This window comes from Simochromis diagramma, unplaced genomic scaffold (genome assembly GCF_900408965.1).
Source record: "Simochromis diagramma unplaced genomic scaffold, fSimDia1.1 OVJJ01000322.1, whole genome shotgun sequence".
Lineage (NCBI taxonomy): Eukaryota > Metazoa > Chordata > Actinopteri > Cichliformes > Cichlidae > Simochromis > Simochromis diagramma.
The window spans coordinates 911,838-932,291 of NW_024386731.1; the positions used below are offsets into that span (position 1 = coordinate 911,838).

At 39.9% G+C, this 20,454-nt stretch overlaps 1 protein-coding gene across 1 annotated transcript; it reads right to left on the reverse strand.

Moving 5' to 3' along the window:
- Positions 1–1,149: 1,149 nt before the first annotated feature.
- LOC120728454 (macrophage receptor MARCO-like) lies at positions 1,150–10,264 on the reverse strand. The gene is made up of 6 exons (XM_040023413.1): positions 9,922–10,264; positions 6,971–7,039; positions 4,098–4,133; positions 2,734–2,787; positions 2,063–2,227; positions 1,150–1,539 (listed from the first exon to the last, which is right to left on the reverse strand). The coding sequence occupies exons 1-6, from the start codon at positions 10,064–10,066 to the stop codon at positions 1,409–1,411; spliced, it is 600 nt and encodes a 199-aa protein (XP_039879347.1). The 5' UTR covers positions 10,067–10,264; the 3' UTR covers positions 1,150–1,408.
- Positions 10,265–20,454: the final 10,190 nt, after the last annotated feature.

Sequence of the window (20,454 nt, forward strand, 5' to 3'; positions counted from 1 at the left end):
ACTGTCGCCAGACGTATAAAGGACATTGCTAACATTAGATAAACTCAAAGACAAAGCATATTCCATCATTGATGGGATACTTTAAAGAGTACTTCCATGAAAACAGTTCCCAGTATGACTGGGCGAGAGATCCTTTCAAAGCACCAGCTTCAACTGGTTTCAGCTTTGCAGAGGAGAACCAGTTCATTGACATGACGTCTGACTCCACACTGAGACTGCAGTTCACATCACAGACACTGAGTGAATTCTGGTAGAGAAGCAGTATCCACTCTGAGGACAGAAGGCTGTGGGCGTTCTTCTTCCTTTTGCAACGTCTTTGTGAGACTGGCTCCTCTGCTGTTGCTGCACTGAAGACAGGTCCCAGCTAAACACTGAGCAGGAGGTGAGAGCTGCAGGATCCTGCTTCAAACCCGCTTTGAAAAGCTGTGCACTGCAAAACCTGCTCATTGTAGCCATTAATCCTGACTTTGTTATTTTGATCAAAGAAGAAAATCAGCAGAAATTGTTTTATTCATTTTTGTTTTTTGTAGGTTAAAGTGTTTAATATATTGTGCTCCTGATTTAATGTTGCTGATCAGTTTGAATTCATTATTATTATTATTATTTATTGAGTTTGATCAATTTTATTTTTCAAGTCGGTCAAAAAATGTTCAAAGTTTAAGTAAGGATTTAATTTCTTTTTTATTTCAGGCAAATTGTTGTAATTTTTTCTCTTACAGACTAAAAAACAATAAGTTGATCTACAGTGTATTTCTTTCTTTTTTGTCTTCTTTAATGTAAATAAGGATAAAGTGTTAAAGCGAGGTGTACATATAACAATTTTATAGACAAATGATACTATTTATAGTTGTGGGGGGCGCAAAATGTTTTTTTCTTCCTGGGGGGGCATAAGAGAAGTCAGTGAGAAGCATTGGTTTAAGCTAATATGTTAAATATTGAGATTAAAATTAAATGAATAAAATATATTGTGTGAATATATAATTAGACTGAGACGTGAACACCATTAGTCTCAGTACTGCTCCCTGGTCAGTGAGCTGTGTATCGATGTGTTTGACAGTGGTGTGAGTATCCAGAGCCACCTCATGGTACAAAGTGCAGTATTTAGTGGGGTGTAGCTGCAAGGTCACAGATTGCAAGCAATTACAAACACCAGTTTGAGTTAATTTATCAGGAATATTTTATAGTGATCTACAAGGAAAATTACTGTTACGTCATTAATGTGCAGGCTTTTGTATAGTACTGAATCACAAGCTCATAACAGGTTTTTAAAGCTCAATCATTAAAGTCAGTTTTGAGCAAAACAGTGAAGTAAAATGTGTAATATTTCCTGTGATATATAGTGAACACTGAGTTTCTGAAAACATTTTGTTGCTCTTGATTCCACGAGAGCAGCGATTCTGTCTTCAGTCTAGAGACAGTGTAACCCAGCATCTTCATTGTGGTTGCAGTCATTAACACCGATTTTACCTTGAGGGCAATCAAAGATATTGTCCTCGGCTCCTGTGCACCGCAGCTCGTCCAGCCAGATCTTGCCAGACCCTACAGAAGGAAAGAAGTGTTACAGCAGACTGGTGTTGTGCTGTTTTTCTCTGACCCAGTGTTTTAGGCTTATGAACTATGAGTTTTTGTGTGTGGGCTCTTTTTTATTTGACAGATTTTGACAGATTTTTATCACTTTGTCTCTGTGCATCTTCATAAAGGTTCTTTATCTTGTGATGCTATGACATAAACCACCTGCTTGCTTTGACAGTTCCTATGTTTACTTTTTTAATATACTTTTAGTTCCTATAAATTCTGTGCTACACTTACAACCTGTGCACACATTTTACATTCACCTGGAATTAGATGTGGCTTTATGAATTTATGTTACATTTTATGAGATTTCCTACTATTTGACCATAAAAAGTCAACATCTTATTATTTAATTTCTTTGAAATTTGGGAATAGCATTTTAAATAAATTAAATAAATTAAATAAATAAATAAATAAATAAATAAAGTAAGGTTCTAGCAGTAAGATTGAGATTCATTGAAAACATTAGATGACAGAGTGGGCTTGGTACCTGGGGCGGCAATAAAGGTGGAATGGACAGTCTGGAAGCCCAGCATCTTACAGATCACCAAGCCATCCAAACGGTCAAATCTGTCATCACACACAGTGCCCCAGATATTGTTGTGCTTCACTTCCACTCGTCCTTGGTTTTTTCCTGGCACAAGACGCACAGTCACTGTGGTGGACAAAGTTGAGGTGACAAGATTAACAGTGGGTTTTTGTTGTTGCTGGAATCGTTGTTATGAAAGAGATCAGAATGGTTAACACTGCTAAAAATGTCCCTGTGAGACATTTAGTTGGTTTGCATTTCATAAATGACAAATCTGGAAATGCTAACTGACAAACACGCTGCATTTTCTGTGACTACTTCACAAAAAGCCAACTTGTGTTCTGGCGATTAAATATTTCTGCTGTGAGATTTACTTACCTGGATGACTGAGCATGCATCAAGATATTTCTGCTGTGATATAGCAGCCATACATGTTGAATCACTATGTGCTGCATGCTATTTTCATCAGTACAAGTCCAATAACAAAACACTCTAAGGCTTTTATTTTCTCTCTGTCAAAAATGGTTAATGTCCCTTTAGACATTAGAATACCTTTAATACATTTTTAAATGTTTAACATCTGAGGTTTCTGAAGCTATCGCTGCTCTCAGGTCAGCATGAAGTGCACTTACACTCTGTTTCCATCTCTCCCTTCTCTCCTTTGGTACCTGGTGGCCCAGGAAGACCTGTGGAGAAAAGATTAAAGCTGACATATGAAATTACAGTAGGCCCATAATTTATTAGACAAAGACATATTTCTCCCAGTTTTGCTTTTGTACACCACTACAATAGATTTTATATCACGATGAATATTTGACTGCAGTGCAGACTTGCAACTTAAATTCAAAAGGTTTTACAAATCTTTGCATTATACACTGTCCCCTACAGAAAACAGCTGAAGTGCATGATGACAGAAAACAAACATCTACAACATCTAAGTCAACAAGGTGTCAGTCATGGACCCAAATGTATCTGTCACAAACAGACTGAAGCTTATACATAATTTTATTAAGGAAGATCTACAATCAAACATCTGTCTGCTTCCTGGGCGCTTGGCGCCTAATCTGTGCTTTCATCACTTCCACTTTCCCACACTTTCAAGCTCATTGCTGACATCACAGCTCTAGTTCAGTCATATTTCTGCCTGCCTTCTTCAAGCCAATCAGCCTCCAATCTGCTTACTGGTCATCTGTCATTATGTTCAATTCATTATAAAGATCTTTGTTTACTGAACTGGCTCTCACATTAAACTTCCCTGTATGAGATATCTCTTATAGATGTAGCCTAGTGGAACTTTTCTAACAAAACCAGCTCTTTTTGTGGAATATGTAACCCCCAGAAAAAGTAAGGAAAAACTAAGCTTCCAGTGTGTGAGAGAAACAAGACTCCAAGTCATATTTTCTCCATCTTTTATGGAAGCCCGTTTCCACTACAAAAAATAATAATAACACGTATCCATAACTCGAAATTTTGAGCTATTTTCTTTAAATTTCGACTTATTAACTTGAAATTTCAAGAAACATAGCTCGAAATTTCAAGTTACTTTTCTCAAAATTTTGAGTTAGCTCTGCCAATCAGTAATCAACGTGAATGAGGTCACTTTCTTGTTACCCGGAAGCATATGGCGCAGACTAACGCGCAAAACCGGATCGCAACAAATTGGCGCTTTAGCGAGTACGTTTGCTGATAGTAACGCCATGTGATTCAGCCAATAACACAAGGATTTTATCATTTTTGAAGCCAGGCTGAAAACACTCAGCAATCTGTGCATTCATGACTGGCTGTAATACCGGTAGCTTAGCTGTAGCATTTGTACCTGAGGGCTTCAGCTTCCGGGTAACAAGGAAACGACGTCATTCACGTAGATTACTGATTGGCAGTGGTAACTCGAAATTTTGAGTCAACAAGTCGAAATTTTGAGAAAATAAGTCGAAGTTTTGAGTTATGGATCATTTTTTTAGTCGTGGAAACGGGCTTGTTGATTAAATGTGCTTACCTTGTGTTCCATTGTAACCACTTGGCCCTCTAGGACCTGTTGTGAAAATGACAAAATGAAATCTCATGAAAGAGAAAAACACAAACAGCACAAACATATAAGAATATGGATTGGTATGGGTTTGACAAATACTGTTTTAAAACACTGTTTCACATTAGTCACACTGTACACACACGGTATTCACAGCACTTCACTTGTTCCACATTTTGTCATGTCAGAGACTTTTTCCAAAATAGCGTGAATTCATTTTTCGCCTGATCATTCTTCACAGAGTTTCCCACAATGACAAAGTTAAAAAAAAAGTCTGAAAGTTTGAAATTCTCACAAATTTATTAAAAATAAAAACATAACAAAACATATGTATTAACGCTGAAAACTGACCTCAGGTGCATCCTGTTTCCCCTGATAATTTGTCAGCTGTTACAACTTGAAAGTTTTAAATTTAGTTGGTTGGACATGATTGGAAAAGTACAAGTCTGTCTAAGGTCCTACAGTTGACAGTTCAGGTTAGAGTGCAAACCAAGCCATGAAGTCCAAGCACTTGTCTGTAGTCCTCTGAGACAGGATTGTGTCGAGGCACAGATCTGGGAAAGAGTACGGAAGAATTTCTGCACCACGGAAGGTCCCAGTGAGAACAGTGGTCTCGATCATCCACAAAGACGTTTGCAACCACCATGACTCTTCTCAGAGCTGGAATCCTGATCAGTCTGAGTTATTGGGATTGGTGGGCCTTAGTCAGGGACAACACAATGGCCAAGAAGCCAATGATCACTTTACCAACCATCATGTGATGGTATTTCTGCAGCAGGAACTGGGACACTAGTCATGGTCGAGGGAAAGATGAATGCAGTGATGGACACATTCATGATGAAAACCAGCTTCAGTGCACTCTGGACCTTGACTTAGTCAAAGGTCTCCCAACAAAACAACGGCCTCCACACGGCCAAGATAACAAAGGAGTGGCTTCAGGACCACCTGTGAACGTCCTTGAGTGACTCAGCCAGAGCCCAGACTTGAACCCACTGAATATCTCTGGAGAGATCTGATAATAGCTGTACACCAACACTTCCCATGAAGCCCAGTAGAGCCCGAGAGGATCTACTAAGAAGACTGGGAGAAACTGCCCAAAAAAGTGTGCATGAAGCATTACACTTAAAAGACTTGAGACAGTTCTGCCAAAGTTACACCAGAAAATCTATTCAGCAAAGGCTGTGAATGTTTATGCACATGTTATATTTTTGTTTTTTATTTTTAATAAAATTGCAAGAATTGCAAGAAAACTTTTGTCACTTTGTCTTATTGGGTATTGAGTGTAGAACTTTGAGGTGAAAATGAATTTAATTCATTATGGAATAAGGCAATAACTTGTCAAAATACAGCACAAGTGACACGCTGTGATTATTTTTTTGATACTTTGATTATTCAGTAAGACTAAAACAATGACTTATACAGTAAATGCAAAGTATTTCCATTTTCAAATAAGGTTTGCTGTGACCTACAAAGAAAAGAAGAGGGATGAAGTCCAAATTGTCCTCAATGTATCCACCAGTGTTCTGAGTGCTCAGTTAGGCTAGAAAAGCCTTAAATAATTTTCAGTCCGTTTATTTCTGGATTTGTGTACACATTCAGTTTTGTGTACACATTCAGTTTTGTGTATACGTTCAAGACAATATATTTCTGAAGGTGGTATTGACATAAAATTCTCACCAGAGAATCAGTAACAACAGTAACAACCCATCCTATCCATACATGCACAGAAATCAAACCATATGTGTCCATAAATTATGTGTAATAATGAGAATTGACACAGGGAGAAAGTATTGAACGGATTAACAAAGGGAGGTGCATAAAGGCATGTAAAGTCATAACAGACATCTTGCAAAACTGCAGGATTGATCACTCTGCGAGCCAAATTCACCAAATCAGCTCCATCTCTGTGTGCTTCAGGACCAGTTTCCCATCAAAAATCTCTATTATCTGCCTTATTTACTTGTTTATTACGCACCAGTTGTGTACAGTGCTGCTGGCTGCTGTTTTTCTGTTTTCCTAAAATGACTTCTGACAAGAAAGCCTAATTCCTGCTATTCACTACAAAAATATTTAACCTTTTTTTGGTAGTGAATTATGCCAAATTGCTAAACGTGTAGCTATGTTTCTAATAAAACCTCTGTAACTTTGTGAAAAACAAGGTTTCTGATTTTCACTTTCTAATATAAATATTTATTTTGTTTCTTTTTCTTTATCATGTAGAAAAACTGTTAAATATGAAACTTCTTTACACTGACAGAAAGGGGAGATTCACCGGTCCGACCGCTTAGATAGGTCGTACGTGGCCTGCAATGTAAAATGAGTTCGACAGTCCTGGCCTAGGCGGTGGCACCATAACTGCCATTAGTGATTGGGATGAAAACCAGGGATGCATTGTCAGCCCCTACGCTGGTGCAGTCGGTCACCCAGGACCGGAATATCTAGGGACAATGCTGGAATATCTAGGAAGCATATCCTCGGCTTGTGGCCTTCATCAGGACCCTGATGAAGGCCACAAGCCGAAACGTCTATTATTAAAGTTGTTCATCTTCCCTCAAGTGTTGCTGGAGTTTCTTTGTGAATTCTTTTATCCTCTCCATGCATCTTGGAAGCAGGTGAAGTTGTGCCAGAAAATTCTTTTTGCCTTAAAGAAAACTTTGACATATTTAAACGATGCCTTCTCTGTGCAGTTAATGAATGGTGAAATAAAAAATGTCATATAGTCTTTTACAAGTCAACAAGTGCAGAGAAAGAGGATGATTGGTCGCCCTAGTGTATAATCTGCTTCATTTTGAGTTTGAGTGAATCCTCAACACGGCTGCAATGAATTTAACCCAAAACCTTACCTGGACTGCCAGGGTCACCTTTCTCTCCCTTTGCACCTGGTCCTTGATCCCCAGGTGGACCCCTAGGACCTGCATTTGTAAAGACAACAATGGTGATTTTAAAATGTCTGTTTAACTTTTATGGGAGCAAATTTTAACTCGTAAATGTAAATTAACAAAAGACAGACATCCCAACCAGTTTCCTCTTATCTAAGGGTGACATTTGTAGTCACCTTTCAGAAGAACACCAAAGCCGTGAAACATCCAAATAACATAAACTTACATACTTGTTTCAGCTGACGATCTTAGCAGCTGCTCACAATGAATAGCCTTTCTGCAGGAAAGGTTTATGGCCAGATGAGACAAAAACTGAACCATCTGGCCTCTGTTACATGCAATGGTGTAGGTGAGGTGCTGTTTCTCTTCCTCTGCTGCTCATTTTTCCCAGCCTGCACCTGGACTCACTGAGCAGTTAGCCATAAAACATTATAAAGTCTGTTTGAGGTCCACTTGCAATTTTCTCTGCTCTCTAGAGTCTGAGATTCTGCTGAGCAGAATGGAAAGACACAGTCGTTTTGACAGTTTCGGGAACAGTGTAGATGTTTTTTTGCTGCTACTAGTGAAGGCTGGTCGGCCACAGAAGTGCGTCTGGTTGTTGGTTGTGTTGTTTCTTCCTTTAGACAGGTTAGTTTGTGTTGTGACTTTTCTCTTTCTGTTCTCTTATTGATATAATAATCTTGTCTGCATTCAGGGTCCAATCCTGCCCTGACTGTTCATGACAGTCAGGGCTTTTAAAATGAAGCATATTATTTATACCTTGATGATGGTGATACCATCTGGCTCTGGAGCTGTTTGGCTGCCAGTGGTACCGGTACATTGCACAAAGTTGTTAGAATAATGAAGAACGACAATGATCTCCAAATTCTTCAACATAACCTCCAATCAAAGCTAGATGGTTAAAACTTGTTGTGTTTTCCGGTACATTTGCATAATGACTGAAGCTGGTACCACTGACTAACAATGGATGTCAGTTTCAAGTACCTTGGTGTCACAGAGGGAAACCAAACTGCTCGGAAAGTCTCAACCACAAAATACCTGCAGAGCGTAAGAAACATCCTGAGGAGTCAGCTGAATGGGAAGAACAAGTAGAGGAAGAAGGCTGTAGGGATCGATGTAGTGACACCAAGTGGTAGCAACACCAGGAAGAAGGAATGTGAGAAGCTCGAGGAATACCGAGAGCTCACAGAGGAGCCAGAGAAGAAGTGGAAGGTGAAGGCTGCCTTCCAGTCGAGAAAGGTTGGACTGAGAGAATGAAGCCCTCCCTGCTCGCCTCTTATTAAGTCTGAGAGGGTAAAAAGACATCTGGCCTTTTAAGTTTAAAGTGATACAGAGTGCTAAACAAAGTTCATGTGTGCACATTGAAGCTATAATCAAAGATATAAGGAAGAGGAAGGAAGGCTCTTTTTATTATAAATTGTTTGAAGTGAGTTTGACTCTGGCCGTCGTTTTAGAGAACCTGTGAGGAAGAACAAGAGACTCCAGGTTTCTTTTATCCCAACTGCAACCCGTCTCCTTAATGGCAAATAACTGTCATGTGGCTTTTTATCATTGTTTGGTTTATTCTTATTGCTTCCCCTTGTGGGACAATAAAGTATTGAATTGAATATGTCTAATTAACATGCTGAATGAGATATGCAGTTTGAGTAATAAAAATAATTCTAATGTCTAGACTTTGTGTGTGTGTAGACATGCTGTCCTTGTGTCTCATCGTTTGCCTCCCTGCTTGTTTATCTCCATTGCTGTCTCCGGCTGTATGTCTTAAGTCTCAGTGTTTCCTGTTCATTCTCTCGTCCTGTGTTCAGTGTGCTAAGTTTTGCTTCCCCCGTCTCATCACATCTTGTTCACTCCAGCTGTTTCCACTTCCCTCGTCATCCCTCAGCGTATTTATTGTCTCTCCCTCAGTCTGTAAATCTTCTGTCCTCCCTCGTGTCTCCATGTCCTCTCATTCTTTCCATGTGTTTCAGGTATTTTGTATTTAGTTTTTTTTATGGTTGGCTCTTCGTTTAATTTTGTTTCTCTGTTTTGTTCTTGTTCATTATCAGCCACAATAAACGGCTTGTTTTTTTCCAGAAGCTGAAACATACATTTGTGCTTCTGAACTGGCTAAATACAAGACTGTGCATGAGGATTATGTATATGAAACTACTTTTTGAAAGACTCCCTCAGACTATTCATTTATTCATGACCTGCATTCTCTGAGACTGTTTTTTGTGCTCAAAGATGAATTCTCATGCTTCTCATTCAGAAAGGGTTTATGAAGCAGCACAGCCTGAAACGATCATTGGTGTAAGTCAGTCAGTTCAGGCAGAGATGGGTTGTGCACCCACACCTGCTCCTAGGGTGGCCAAGGTCCCCCCATTCCCTGCAGCTGTACCAGTTTCTCGGGGGACACTGGCTAGGACCCAGCTGGCACCAGCTCCTGCTCCGAGGGCAGCTGGGCTCCTGCCTACCCCTGCACCCGTACCAGTGCCTCAGGTTTGGGAGGCTGGGGCTCAGCCAATCCCGTTTCCTGGTCTCAAATCAGTTAGGGCCCCGCTGGTTTCCGCTCCAGTACCTGGTTCTCAGGTAGGGACAGCGGGTGCCAGATCATCGCTTATGCCACTCCAAGGTAAGGGCAGCCATGACCCAGCCTGCTCCTGCATCCGTTCCTACTCCTTGGGTGGGAGTGTCTGGTGTCTGGTCTGCCCCGGCAGCCATTTTCGTTCCCAAGGTGCTAAAATATTGTCGCCAACAGTACTGGGGTCGTGCTTTGATCTGTGAGATGATATCTCCAGTCTCCCCAGTACAGAAGCCGGTTGTAAAGGATGCACTGAAGCAACTTTGATAAGATTTCAGAGAATGTGAGCAGCTCTTACTATAGCTGCCACAGGGTGGACTGTATAGGCATATTAAACTCTACCATTTTCCAGTACCTGGCTCTCCTTGTTCTCCTTTGTCTCCCCTTTCACCCTTTGGTCCTGGAAGGCCGTTATCTCCATGGTCTCCTGGAAAGAAACATACTGGTATGTGATGGATTATAATATCTGATGACGCAAGCATGCAGAAAAAAGCACACATGGCCAGTGCAGTTAGAAGATGACCACAAAACAAACTAATTTTATTACTGACTTTTACTCCACATCATATTTTCATAAAATGCATAAAATTTTGATTATAAAAAAGAAAGTGAAAATGTAAAGAACATTGCAGTTCTACACAGGACTTGTATTGTTGTTGTAGAAGTTGTGATCAGTTGGAATGTCTTGTTAATTCTTTCTATTGTGAACTATTTTTAGTGTTGTTTTTCTATATTATTTATTATATTTACATACCAATATGCTATAAGCTATTCTATAAAAAAAAACTATAAAATTCCGTTTTTTGAAAAATAAAAATACAAACTTGTTCCCTAAAAAAGTAATTTCATTTTCTAATTGGGGCACATTTTATATCAACGTAAAAGTAGAAAAATCTATTTCCTAAATAATCAAGTTGTTTCCACAACATATGATGATAGTTTGCAAAATCCATGAACTGCCAAAGTTAATGACTGAATAATCTTTCAAATACTTAATAAATTTAACATCTATTTTTATTTTTGTTGACTGTATTACGGAAGAAACTTGTGCCGTAGATGCAGATGCTACACATCAGGAAAACAAAGTCACCTCACCATGGTTTTCTGTTGAACCGATTTAAAATAGTAAGTTTGTGCTTGATATTAGTAACATGGTTTATTCAGCAAAATATACACTGTACCTAGACATTAGTGTTTAGATCAGTTATATTAACCCTGTAGTTTCATCACAGAAGTAAAAGAGCTGATATCTTTTTTTAAGTTTACATCGATCACAAAATCGAGTGGGAGTTAACGACTTCCACTTGGTCAAACAGCTGAACTCTCGTCTTGTCTCTCTATTCAGGAGATTCAACTTCACCGTAACTTATCGGTTGGGTATTAGAAATTGAAAAACGGATGCTCTGTCTGTGCAACTTTCTACCTCAGAAACAGCATGTCGAGAAAGGTGGGATCGACAGAGTCTGAATTTGCCGGCTTAGCTCACATTAAATTGGAGAGAGGTGATACCATCCAGCCTTTTATGTTTACAGTGATGCAAAGTGCTATGATAGTTTATCTGTATGTGCTTTTGCTAATAGTAAATCATTTTTATTCTTAACCCCTGGAGGGTCCTAGAAAAATGCATACACTATCGGACCTAGAGCCACAAATCGACCACGCCCAAAAAGTGCTATAAAAAATTTATATATTAATATTTTTTTCCACTTTAAATTAGCCAGTCTTTTAAAACTACTTCTCCCTGAACTATCCATGTAAAGTTTTAATTATATTTCGGGGGTTTTAACCCTTTTAATCGCAGTTTAATTACATGAGCGCACCGTTTTTTTTAGCCCCCCGAAACAAAACGAAATATTAAAAAAAAAAAACATTTGAAGTAATATTTGATTGTTATTATAATTAGGCCTTTAGATGGACTAAAGATTGGCACCAACCTTCATTTCGATCGCCTTTTATTTTTATTTTCCGGACCAGAAAATGGTCTCCAGGCGGCAAATGCTCCTCCTCTAGGCCGGAATCAGTGCATCCTCCCGGCGTTTATAATGGGTTTCAATGGGGCACAAATCGACCACTAGGACCGCGAGTGTAAGTTTGTCTGTAGCTTAGCCACTGAAGCTAATTGAAGGAAGTCGGACTTGAATTTTGAAATAGAATCATATCACACTTTTTTTTGGAGAATTTGGCTATAGTCGATTCAACACTGTGCAAATGGCAGGTAATCAAAATTTGAAAATAGCCACAAATCAACCCAAGACCCTCCAGGGGTTTTAATGAAAGATGTAATCAAAGTATAAGTCTAATTATCATGAAGAACTGCAGTTTGAGCAATAATGATTCCTGATATTCTGGTCTTTTCCTGTAATTTGATGCGCATGCTTGTATGTACTTCTGTGTTGTCTTACAGTTTGGTTTTGTGTTTTTCTCATTTTTGCCATGTTAGATTACAAAATCAAGAGGATTTGGATTTCCACTGATTTCTGCAGAAAGACAACTTCCAAGGACTTGGCTGGATTACATCAACACAGAACAGAAATACTTTTCTTCAGCCTGAATTCTGCCCCTTCTCTCCTCAACCTCTCTCCTCTCAAAATCAGCATTAGCTGAGTTGTGGACATTCTATTTTTCACCTTGTGAAACTGTAAAGGTAAAAGCCTGTTTATTATTGACATCACATCACTCAGATGTCATATTAAAAATGAACAGATCCTCGGTAGTTTTTCAGGCTTAGTCAGAGGCCAACCTGGCAACCAAATCTTCAGAGGATGCATGATCGACATCTGGAGGACTGCGAAGCTGTTAGCGCTTGATCACAAGAGATTTCAAACCACAGGAAAGTCACTGGGGTTATTAGAGGCAAGTAAACACACAGCACATGCATGCTATTGCTGTTTACTGTGGCTTAACCTGTCAAGGACAAAAATGTAAAAAAAATTCAAGCCTTGAAATCATAGCTTTCCTACTTTTTCTACAGTATGGAGTGACAGGTTGGTGAGTAGCACTGTTGCCTCAGAGCAAGAGTTCGAATCCACCAATTGGGCTTTCTGTGCATGTTTGCATGTTGTCCCTGCGTTTGTGGCCCTTTAGGTACATGCAGTTAGTAGGGTTAGGGTAATGATGCTAAATGGTCCATAGGTGTGAATGGTTGTCTGTGGTCTCCTTGCTAAAATAAAGCAATTGAATCACGTGGAAATTCATTGCATGATCATTTTTTTATGTTCATTCAAAGGTTGTTTTTTTTTCTTGAGTGTAGGATCAGAGACTCTGGCCTTTTAAACAGAGAGCAGGTTCCAGACCTTCCTGACATAGGGGTGCCTGATTGAGATCCACAAAAGCACATCAGCTAATGAGGCCAAAATGTCAGTAACAATGTACTTTGTATGTTATTATCGCAACTTTCTTTCTCCAGATTTGACCAATCTCAGAAATTCAATTAAATTCAATTTTATTTATATAGCGCCAAATCACAACAAAAGTCGCCTCAAGGCGCTTCATAGATACAGAGAAAAACCCAACAATCATATGACCCCCTATGAGCAAGCACTTTGGCGACAGTGTGAAGGAAAAATTATAAGAGCTGTTGTTACTGAACTGGCTCTCACATTAAACTTCCCTGTATGAGATATCTCTTATAGAGTAGCCTAGTGGAACTTTCTAACAAAACCAGCTCTTTTTGTGGAATATGTAACCCCAGAAAAAGTAAGGAAAACTAAGCTTCCAGTGTGTGAGAGAAACAAGACTCCAAGTCATATTCTCCATCTTTATGGAAGCCCGTTCCACTACAAAAAATAATATAACACGTACCAACTTGAAATTTTGAGCTATTTTTCTTTAAATTTCGACTATTAACTTGAAATTTCAAGAAACATAGCTCGAAATTTCAAGTTACTTTTCTCAAAATTTGAGTTAGCTCTGCCATTCAGTAATCAACGTGAATGAGGTCACTTTCTTTGTTAACCCGGAAGCATATGGCGCAGACTAACGCGCGCAAAAACCGGATCGCAACAAATTGGCGCTTAGCGAGTACGTTTGCTGATAGAACGCCATGTGATTCAGCCAATAACACAAGGATTTTACATTTTTGAAGCCAGGCTAAAACACTCAGCAATCTGTGCATTCATGACTGGCTGTAATACCGGTAGCTTAGCTGTAGCATTTGTACCTGAGGCTTCAGCTTCCGGGAACAAGGAAACGACGTCATTCACGTAGATTACTGATTGGCAGTGGTAACTCGAATTTTGATCAACAAGTCGAAATTTTGAGAAAAAAGTCGAAGTTTTGAGTTATGGATCATTTTTTTTTGTCGTGGAAAGGGGGCTTGTTGATTAAATGTGCTTACTTGTGTTCCTTGAACCATTGGCCCGCTAGGACCGTTGTGGAAAATGACAAATGAACTCATGAAGAGAAAAACACAAACAGCACAAATAATGGATTGGTATGGGTTTGACAAATACTGTTTTAAAACACTGTTTCACATTAGTCCACTGTACACACACGGTATCACAGCACTTCACTTGTTCCACATTTTGCAGGTCAGAGACTTCCAAAATAGCGGTGAATCATTTTTCGCCTGATCATTCTTCACAGAGTTTCCCACAATGACAAAGTTAAAAAAAAAGTCTGAAGTTTGAAATTCTCACAAATTATTAAAAATAAAAACATAACAAAACATATGTATAACGCTGAAACTGACCTCAGGTGGAATCCTGTTTCCCCTGATAATTGTCAGAGGTTACAACTTGAAAGTTTTAAATTTAGTTGGTGGACATGATTGGAAAAGTACAAGTCTGTCTAAGGTCCACAGTTGACAGTTCAGGTTAGAGTGCAAACCAAGCCATGAAGTCAAGCACTGTCTGTAGTCCTCTGAGACAGGATTGTGTCGAGGCACAGATCTGGGAAGAGTAGAAAAGAAGATTTCTGCACCACGGAAGGTCCCAGTGAGAACAGTGGTCTCGATCATCCACAAAGACGTTTGCAACCACCATGACTCTCTCAGAGCTGGAATCCTGATCAGTCTGAGTTTTGGGATTGGTGGGCCTTAGTCAGGGACAACACAATGGCCAAGAAGCCAATGATCACTTACCAACCATCATGTGATGGTATTTCTGCCAGCAGGAACTGGGACACTAGTCAGGGTCGAGGGAAAGATGAATGCAGGTGATGGACACATTCATGATGAAAACCAGCTTCAGTGCACTCTGGACCTGACGAGTCAAAGGTCTCCCCAACAAAACAAGGCCTCCACACGGCCAAGATAACAAAGGAGTGGCTTCAGACACACCTGTGAACGCCTTGAGTGACTCAGCCAGAGCCAAGACTTGAACCCACTGAATACTCTCTGGAGAGATCTGATAATAGCTGTACACCAACACTTCCCAGGAAGCCCAGTAGAGCCCGAGAGGATCTACTAAGAAGACTGGGAGAAACTGCCCCAAAAAATGTGCATGAAGCATTAAACTTAAAAGACTTGAGACAGTTCTGCCAAAGTTACACCAGAAAATGTATTAGCAAAGGCGGGGAATGTTTATGCACATGTTATATTTTTGTTTTTTTATTTTTATAAAATTGCAAGAATTGCAAGAAAACTTTTGTCACTTTGTCTTATTGGGGTATTGAGTGTAGAACTTTGAGGTGAAAATGAATTTAATTCATTATGGAATAAGGCAATAACTTGTCAAAATACAGCACAAGTGACACGCTGTGATTATTTTTTTGATACTTTGATTATTCAGTAAGACTAAAACATGACTTATACAGTAAATGCAAAGTATTTCCATTTCAAATAAGGTTTGCTGTGACCTACAAAAAAAGAAGAGGGATGAAGTCCAAATTGTCCTCAATGTATCCACCAGTGTTCTGAGTGCTCAGTTAGGCTAGAAAAGCCTAAATAATTTTCAGTCCGTTTATTTCTGGATTTGTGTACACATTCAGTTTTGTGTACACACAGTTTGTGTATACGTTCAAGACAATATATTCTGAAGGTGGTATTGACATAAAATTCTCACCAGAGAACAGTAACAACAGAACAACCCACCTATCCATACATGCACAGAAATCAAACCATATGTGTCCAAAATATGTGTAATAATGAGAATGGACACAGGGAGAAAGTATTGAACGGATTAACAAAGGGAGGTGCATAAAGGCATGTAAAGTCATAACAGACATCTTGCAAAACTGCAGGATTGATCACTCTGCGAGCCAAATACACCAAATCAGCTCCATCTCTGTGTGCTTCAGGACACATTTTCCCACAAAAATCTCTATTATCTGCCTATTACTTGTATTACGCACCAGTTGTGTACAGTGCTGCTGGCTGCTGTTTTTCTGTTTTCCTAAAATGACTTCTGACAAGAAAGCCTAATTCTGCTATTCACTACAAAAATATTTAACCTTTTTTTGGTAGGTGAATTATGCCAAATTGCTAAACGTGTAGCTATGTTTTCTAAAAAACCCTGTAACTTTGTGAAAAACAAGGTTTGATTTCACTTTCTAATATAATATTTATTTGTTTCTTTTCTTATCATGTAGAAAAACGGTTAAATATGAAACTTCTTTAACACTGACAGAAAGGGGAGATTCACCGGTCCGACCGCTTAGATGGTCGTACGTGGCCTGCAATGTAAAATGAGTTCGACAGTCCGGGCCTAGGCGGTGGCACCAATAACTGCCATTAGTGATTGGGATGAAAACCAGGGATGCAGTGTCAGCCCCTACGCTGGTGCAGTCGGTCACCCAGGACCGGAATATCTAGGGACAATGCTGGAATATCTAGGAAGCAATCCTCGGCTTTGGCCTTCATCAGGACCCTGATGAAGGCCACAAGCCGAAACGTCTATTTTAAAGTTGTTCATCTTCCCCAAGTGTTGCTGGAGTTTCTTTGTGAATTCTTTTATCCTCTCCATGCATCTGGAAGCAGTGAAGTTGTGCCAGAAAATTCTTTTGGCCTTAAAGAAAACTTTGACATATTAAACGATGCCTTCTCTGTGCGTGTAATGAATGGTGAAATAAAAAATGTCATAGAGTCTTTTACAAGTCAACAAGTGCAGAGAAAGAGGATGATTGGTCGCCCTAGTGTATAATCTGCTTCATTTGAGTTTGAGTGAATCCTCAACACGGCTGCAATGAATTTAACCCAAAACCTTACCTGGACTGCCAGGGTCACCTTTCTCTCCCTTTGCACCGGTCCTTGATCCCCAGGTGGACCCCTAGGACCTGCATTTTGTAAAGACAACAATGGGTGATTTTAAAATGTCTGTTTAACTTTTTGGGAGCAAATTTAACTCGTAAATGTAAATTAACAAAAGACAGACATCCCAACCATTTCCTCTTATCTAAGGGTGACATTTGTAGTCACCTTTCAGAAGAACAACAAAGCCGTGAAACATCCAAATAACATAAACTTACATACTTGTTTCAGCTGACGATCTTAGCAGCTGCTCACAAGGAATAGCCTTTCTGCAGGAAAGGTTTATGGCCAGATGAGACAAAACTGAACCATCTGGCCTCTGTTACATGCAATGGTGTAGGTGAGGGTGCTGTTTTCTCTCTCCTCTGCTGCTCATTTTTCCCAGCCTGCACCTGGACTCACTGAGCAGTTAGCCATAAAACATTATAAAGTCTGTTTGAGGTCCACTGCAATTTTCTCTGCTCTCTAGAGTCTGAGATTCTGCTGAGCAGAAGGGAAAGACACAGTCGTTTTGACAGTTTCGGGAACAGGTAGATGTTTTTTTTGCTGCTACTAGTGAAGGCTGGTCGGCCACAGAAGTGCGTCTGGTTGTTGGTGTGTTGTTTTCTTCCTTTAGACAGGTTAGTTTGTGTTGTGACTTTTCTCTTTCTGTTCTCTTATTGATATAATAATCTGTGTCTGCATTCAGGGTCCAATCCTGCCCGACTGTTCATGACAGTCAGGGCTTTTAAAATGAAGCAATTATTTAACCTTGATGATGGGTGATACCATCTGGCTCTGGAGCTGTTTGGCTGCCAGTGGTACGGTACATGCACAAAGTTGTTAGAATAATGAAGAACGACAATGATCTCCAAATTCTTCAACATAACCTCCAATCAAAGCTAGATGGTTAAAACTTGTTGTGTTTTCCAGTACATTTGCAATGACGGAAGTGGTACCACTGACTAACATGGATGTCAGTTTCAAGTACCTTGGTGTCAACAGAGGGAAACCAAACTGCTCGGAAAGTCTCAACCACAAAATACCTGCAGAGCGTAAGAACATCCTGAGGAGTCAGCTGAATGGGAAGAACAAGTAGAGGAAGAAGGCTGTAGGGATCGATGTAGTGACACCAAGTGGTAGCAACACCAGGAAGAAGGAATGTGAGAAGCTCGAGGAATACCGAGAGCTCACAGAGGAGCCAGAGAAGAAGTGGAAGGTGAAGCGGCCTTCCAGTCGAGAAAGGTTGGACTGAGAGAATGAAGCCCCCCTGCTCGCCTCTTATTAAGTCTGAGAGGGTAAAAAGACATCTGGCCTTTTTAAGTTTAAAGTGATACAGAGTGCTAAACAAAGTTCATGTGTGCACATTGAAGCTATAATCAAAGATAAAGGAAGAGGAAGGAAGGCTCTTTTTTTAAAATTGTTTGAAGTGAGTTTGACTCTGGCCGTCGTTTAGAGAGAACCTGTGAGGAAGAACAAGAGACTCCAGGTTTCTTTTATCCCAACTGCAACCCGTCTCCTTAATGGCAAATAACGGTCTTGTGGCTTTTTATCATTGTTTGGTTTATTCTTATTGCTTCCCCTTGTGGGACAATAAAGTATTGAATGGAATATGTCTAATTAACATGCTGAATGAGATATGCAGTTTGAGTAATAAAAATATTCTAATGTCTAGACTTGTGTGTGTGTGTAGACATGCTGTCCTTGTGTCTCATCGTTTGCCTCCCTGCTTGTTTATCTCCATTGCTGTCTCCGGCTGTATGTCTTAAGTCTCAGTGTTTCCTGTTCATTCTCTCGTCCTGTGTTCAGTGTGCTAAGTTTTGCTTCCCCCGTCTCATCACATCTTGTTCACTCCAGCTGTTTCCACTTCCCTCGTCATCCCTCAGCGTATTTATGTCTCTCCCTCAGTCGTAAATCTTCTCGCCCTCGTGTCCCATGTCCTCTCATCTTTCCATGTGTTTCAGGTATTTTGTATTTAGTTTTTTTTATGGTTGGCTCTTCGTTTAATTTTGTTTCTCTGTTTGTTCTTGTTCATTATCAGCCACAATAAACGGCTTGTTTTTTTCCAGAAGCTGAAACATACATTTGTGCTTCTGAACTGGCTAAATACAAGACTGTGCATGAGGATTATGTATATGAAACTACTTTTTGAAAGACTCCCTCAGACTATTCATTTATTCAGACCTGCATTCTCTGAGACTGTTTTTTGGCTCAAAGATGAATTCTCATGCTTCTCATTCAGAAAGGGTTTAGTGAAGCAGCACAGCCTGAAACGATCATGGGTGTAAGTCAGTCAGTTCAGGCAGAGATGGGTTGTGCACCCACACCTGCTCCTAGGGTGGCCAAGGTCCCCCCATTCCCTGCAGCTGTACCAGTTTCTCGGGGGACACTGGCTAGGACCCAGCTGGCACCAGCCTCCCTGCCGAGGGCAGCTGGGCTCCTGCCACCCCTGCACCCGTACCAGTGCCTCAGGTTTGGGAGGCTGGGGCTCAGCCAATCCCGTTTCCTGGTCTCAAATCAGTTAGGGCCCTGCTGGTTTCCGCCCAGTACCTGGTTCTCAGGTAGGGACAGCGGGTGCCAGATCATCGCTTATGCCACTCCAAGGTAAGGGCAGCCATGACCCAGCCTGCTCCTGCATCCGTTCCTACTCCTTGGGTGGGAGTGTCTGGTGTCTGGTCTGCCCCGGCAGCCATTTCCGTTCCCAAGGTGCTAAAATATTGTCGCCAACAGTACTGGGGTCGTGCTTTGATCTGTGAGATGATATCTCCAGTCTCCCCAGTACAGAAGCCGGTTGTAAAGGATGCACTGAAGCAACTTTGATAAGATTTCAGAGAATGTGAGCAGCTCTTACTAAGCTGCCACAGGGTGGACTGTAAGGCATATTAAACTCTACCATTTTCCAGTACCTGGCTCTCCTTGTTCTCCTTTGTCTCCCCTTTCACCCTTTGGTCCTGGAAGGCCGTTATCTCATGGTCTCCTGGAAAGAAATATACTGGTATGTGATGGATTATAATATCTGATGACGCAAGCAGCAGAAAAAAGCACACACGGCCAGTGCAGTTAGAAGATGAACAAAACAAACTAATTTTATTACTGACTTTTACTCCACACATATTTTCATAAAATGCATAAAATTTGATTATAAAAAAGAAAGTGAAAGTAAAGAACATTGCAGTTCTACACAGGACTTGTATGTTGTTGTAGAAGTTGTGATCAGTTGGAATGTCTTGTTAATTCTTTCTATTGTGAACTATTTTTAGTGTTGTTTTTCTATATATTTATTATATTTACATACCAATATGCTATAAGCTATCTATAAAAAAAAACCTATAAAATTCCGTTTTTTGAAAAATAAAAATACAAACTGGTTCCCTAAAAAAGTAATTTCATTTCTAATTGGGGCACATTTATAATCAACGTAAAAGTAGAAAAATCTATTTCCTAAATAATCAAGTTGTTTTCCCACAACAATGATGATAGTTTGCAAAATCCATGAACTGCCAAAGTTAATGACTGAATAATCTTTCAAATACTTAATAAATTTAACGTCTATTTTTATTTTTGTTGACTGTATTACGGAAGAAACTTGTGCCGTAGATGCAGAGGCTAGACAAATGATACTATTTATAGTTGTGGGGGGCGCAAAATGTTTTTTTCTTCCTGGGGGGGCATAAGAGAAGTCAGTGAGAAGCATTGGTTTAAGCTAATATGTTAAATATTGAG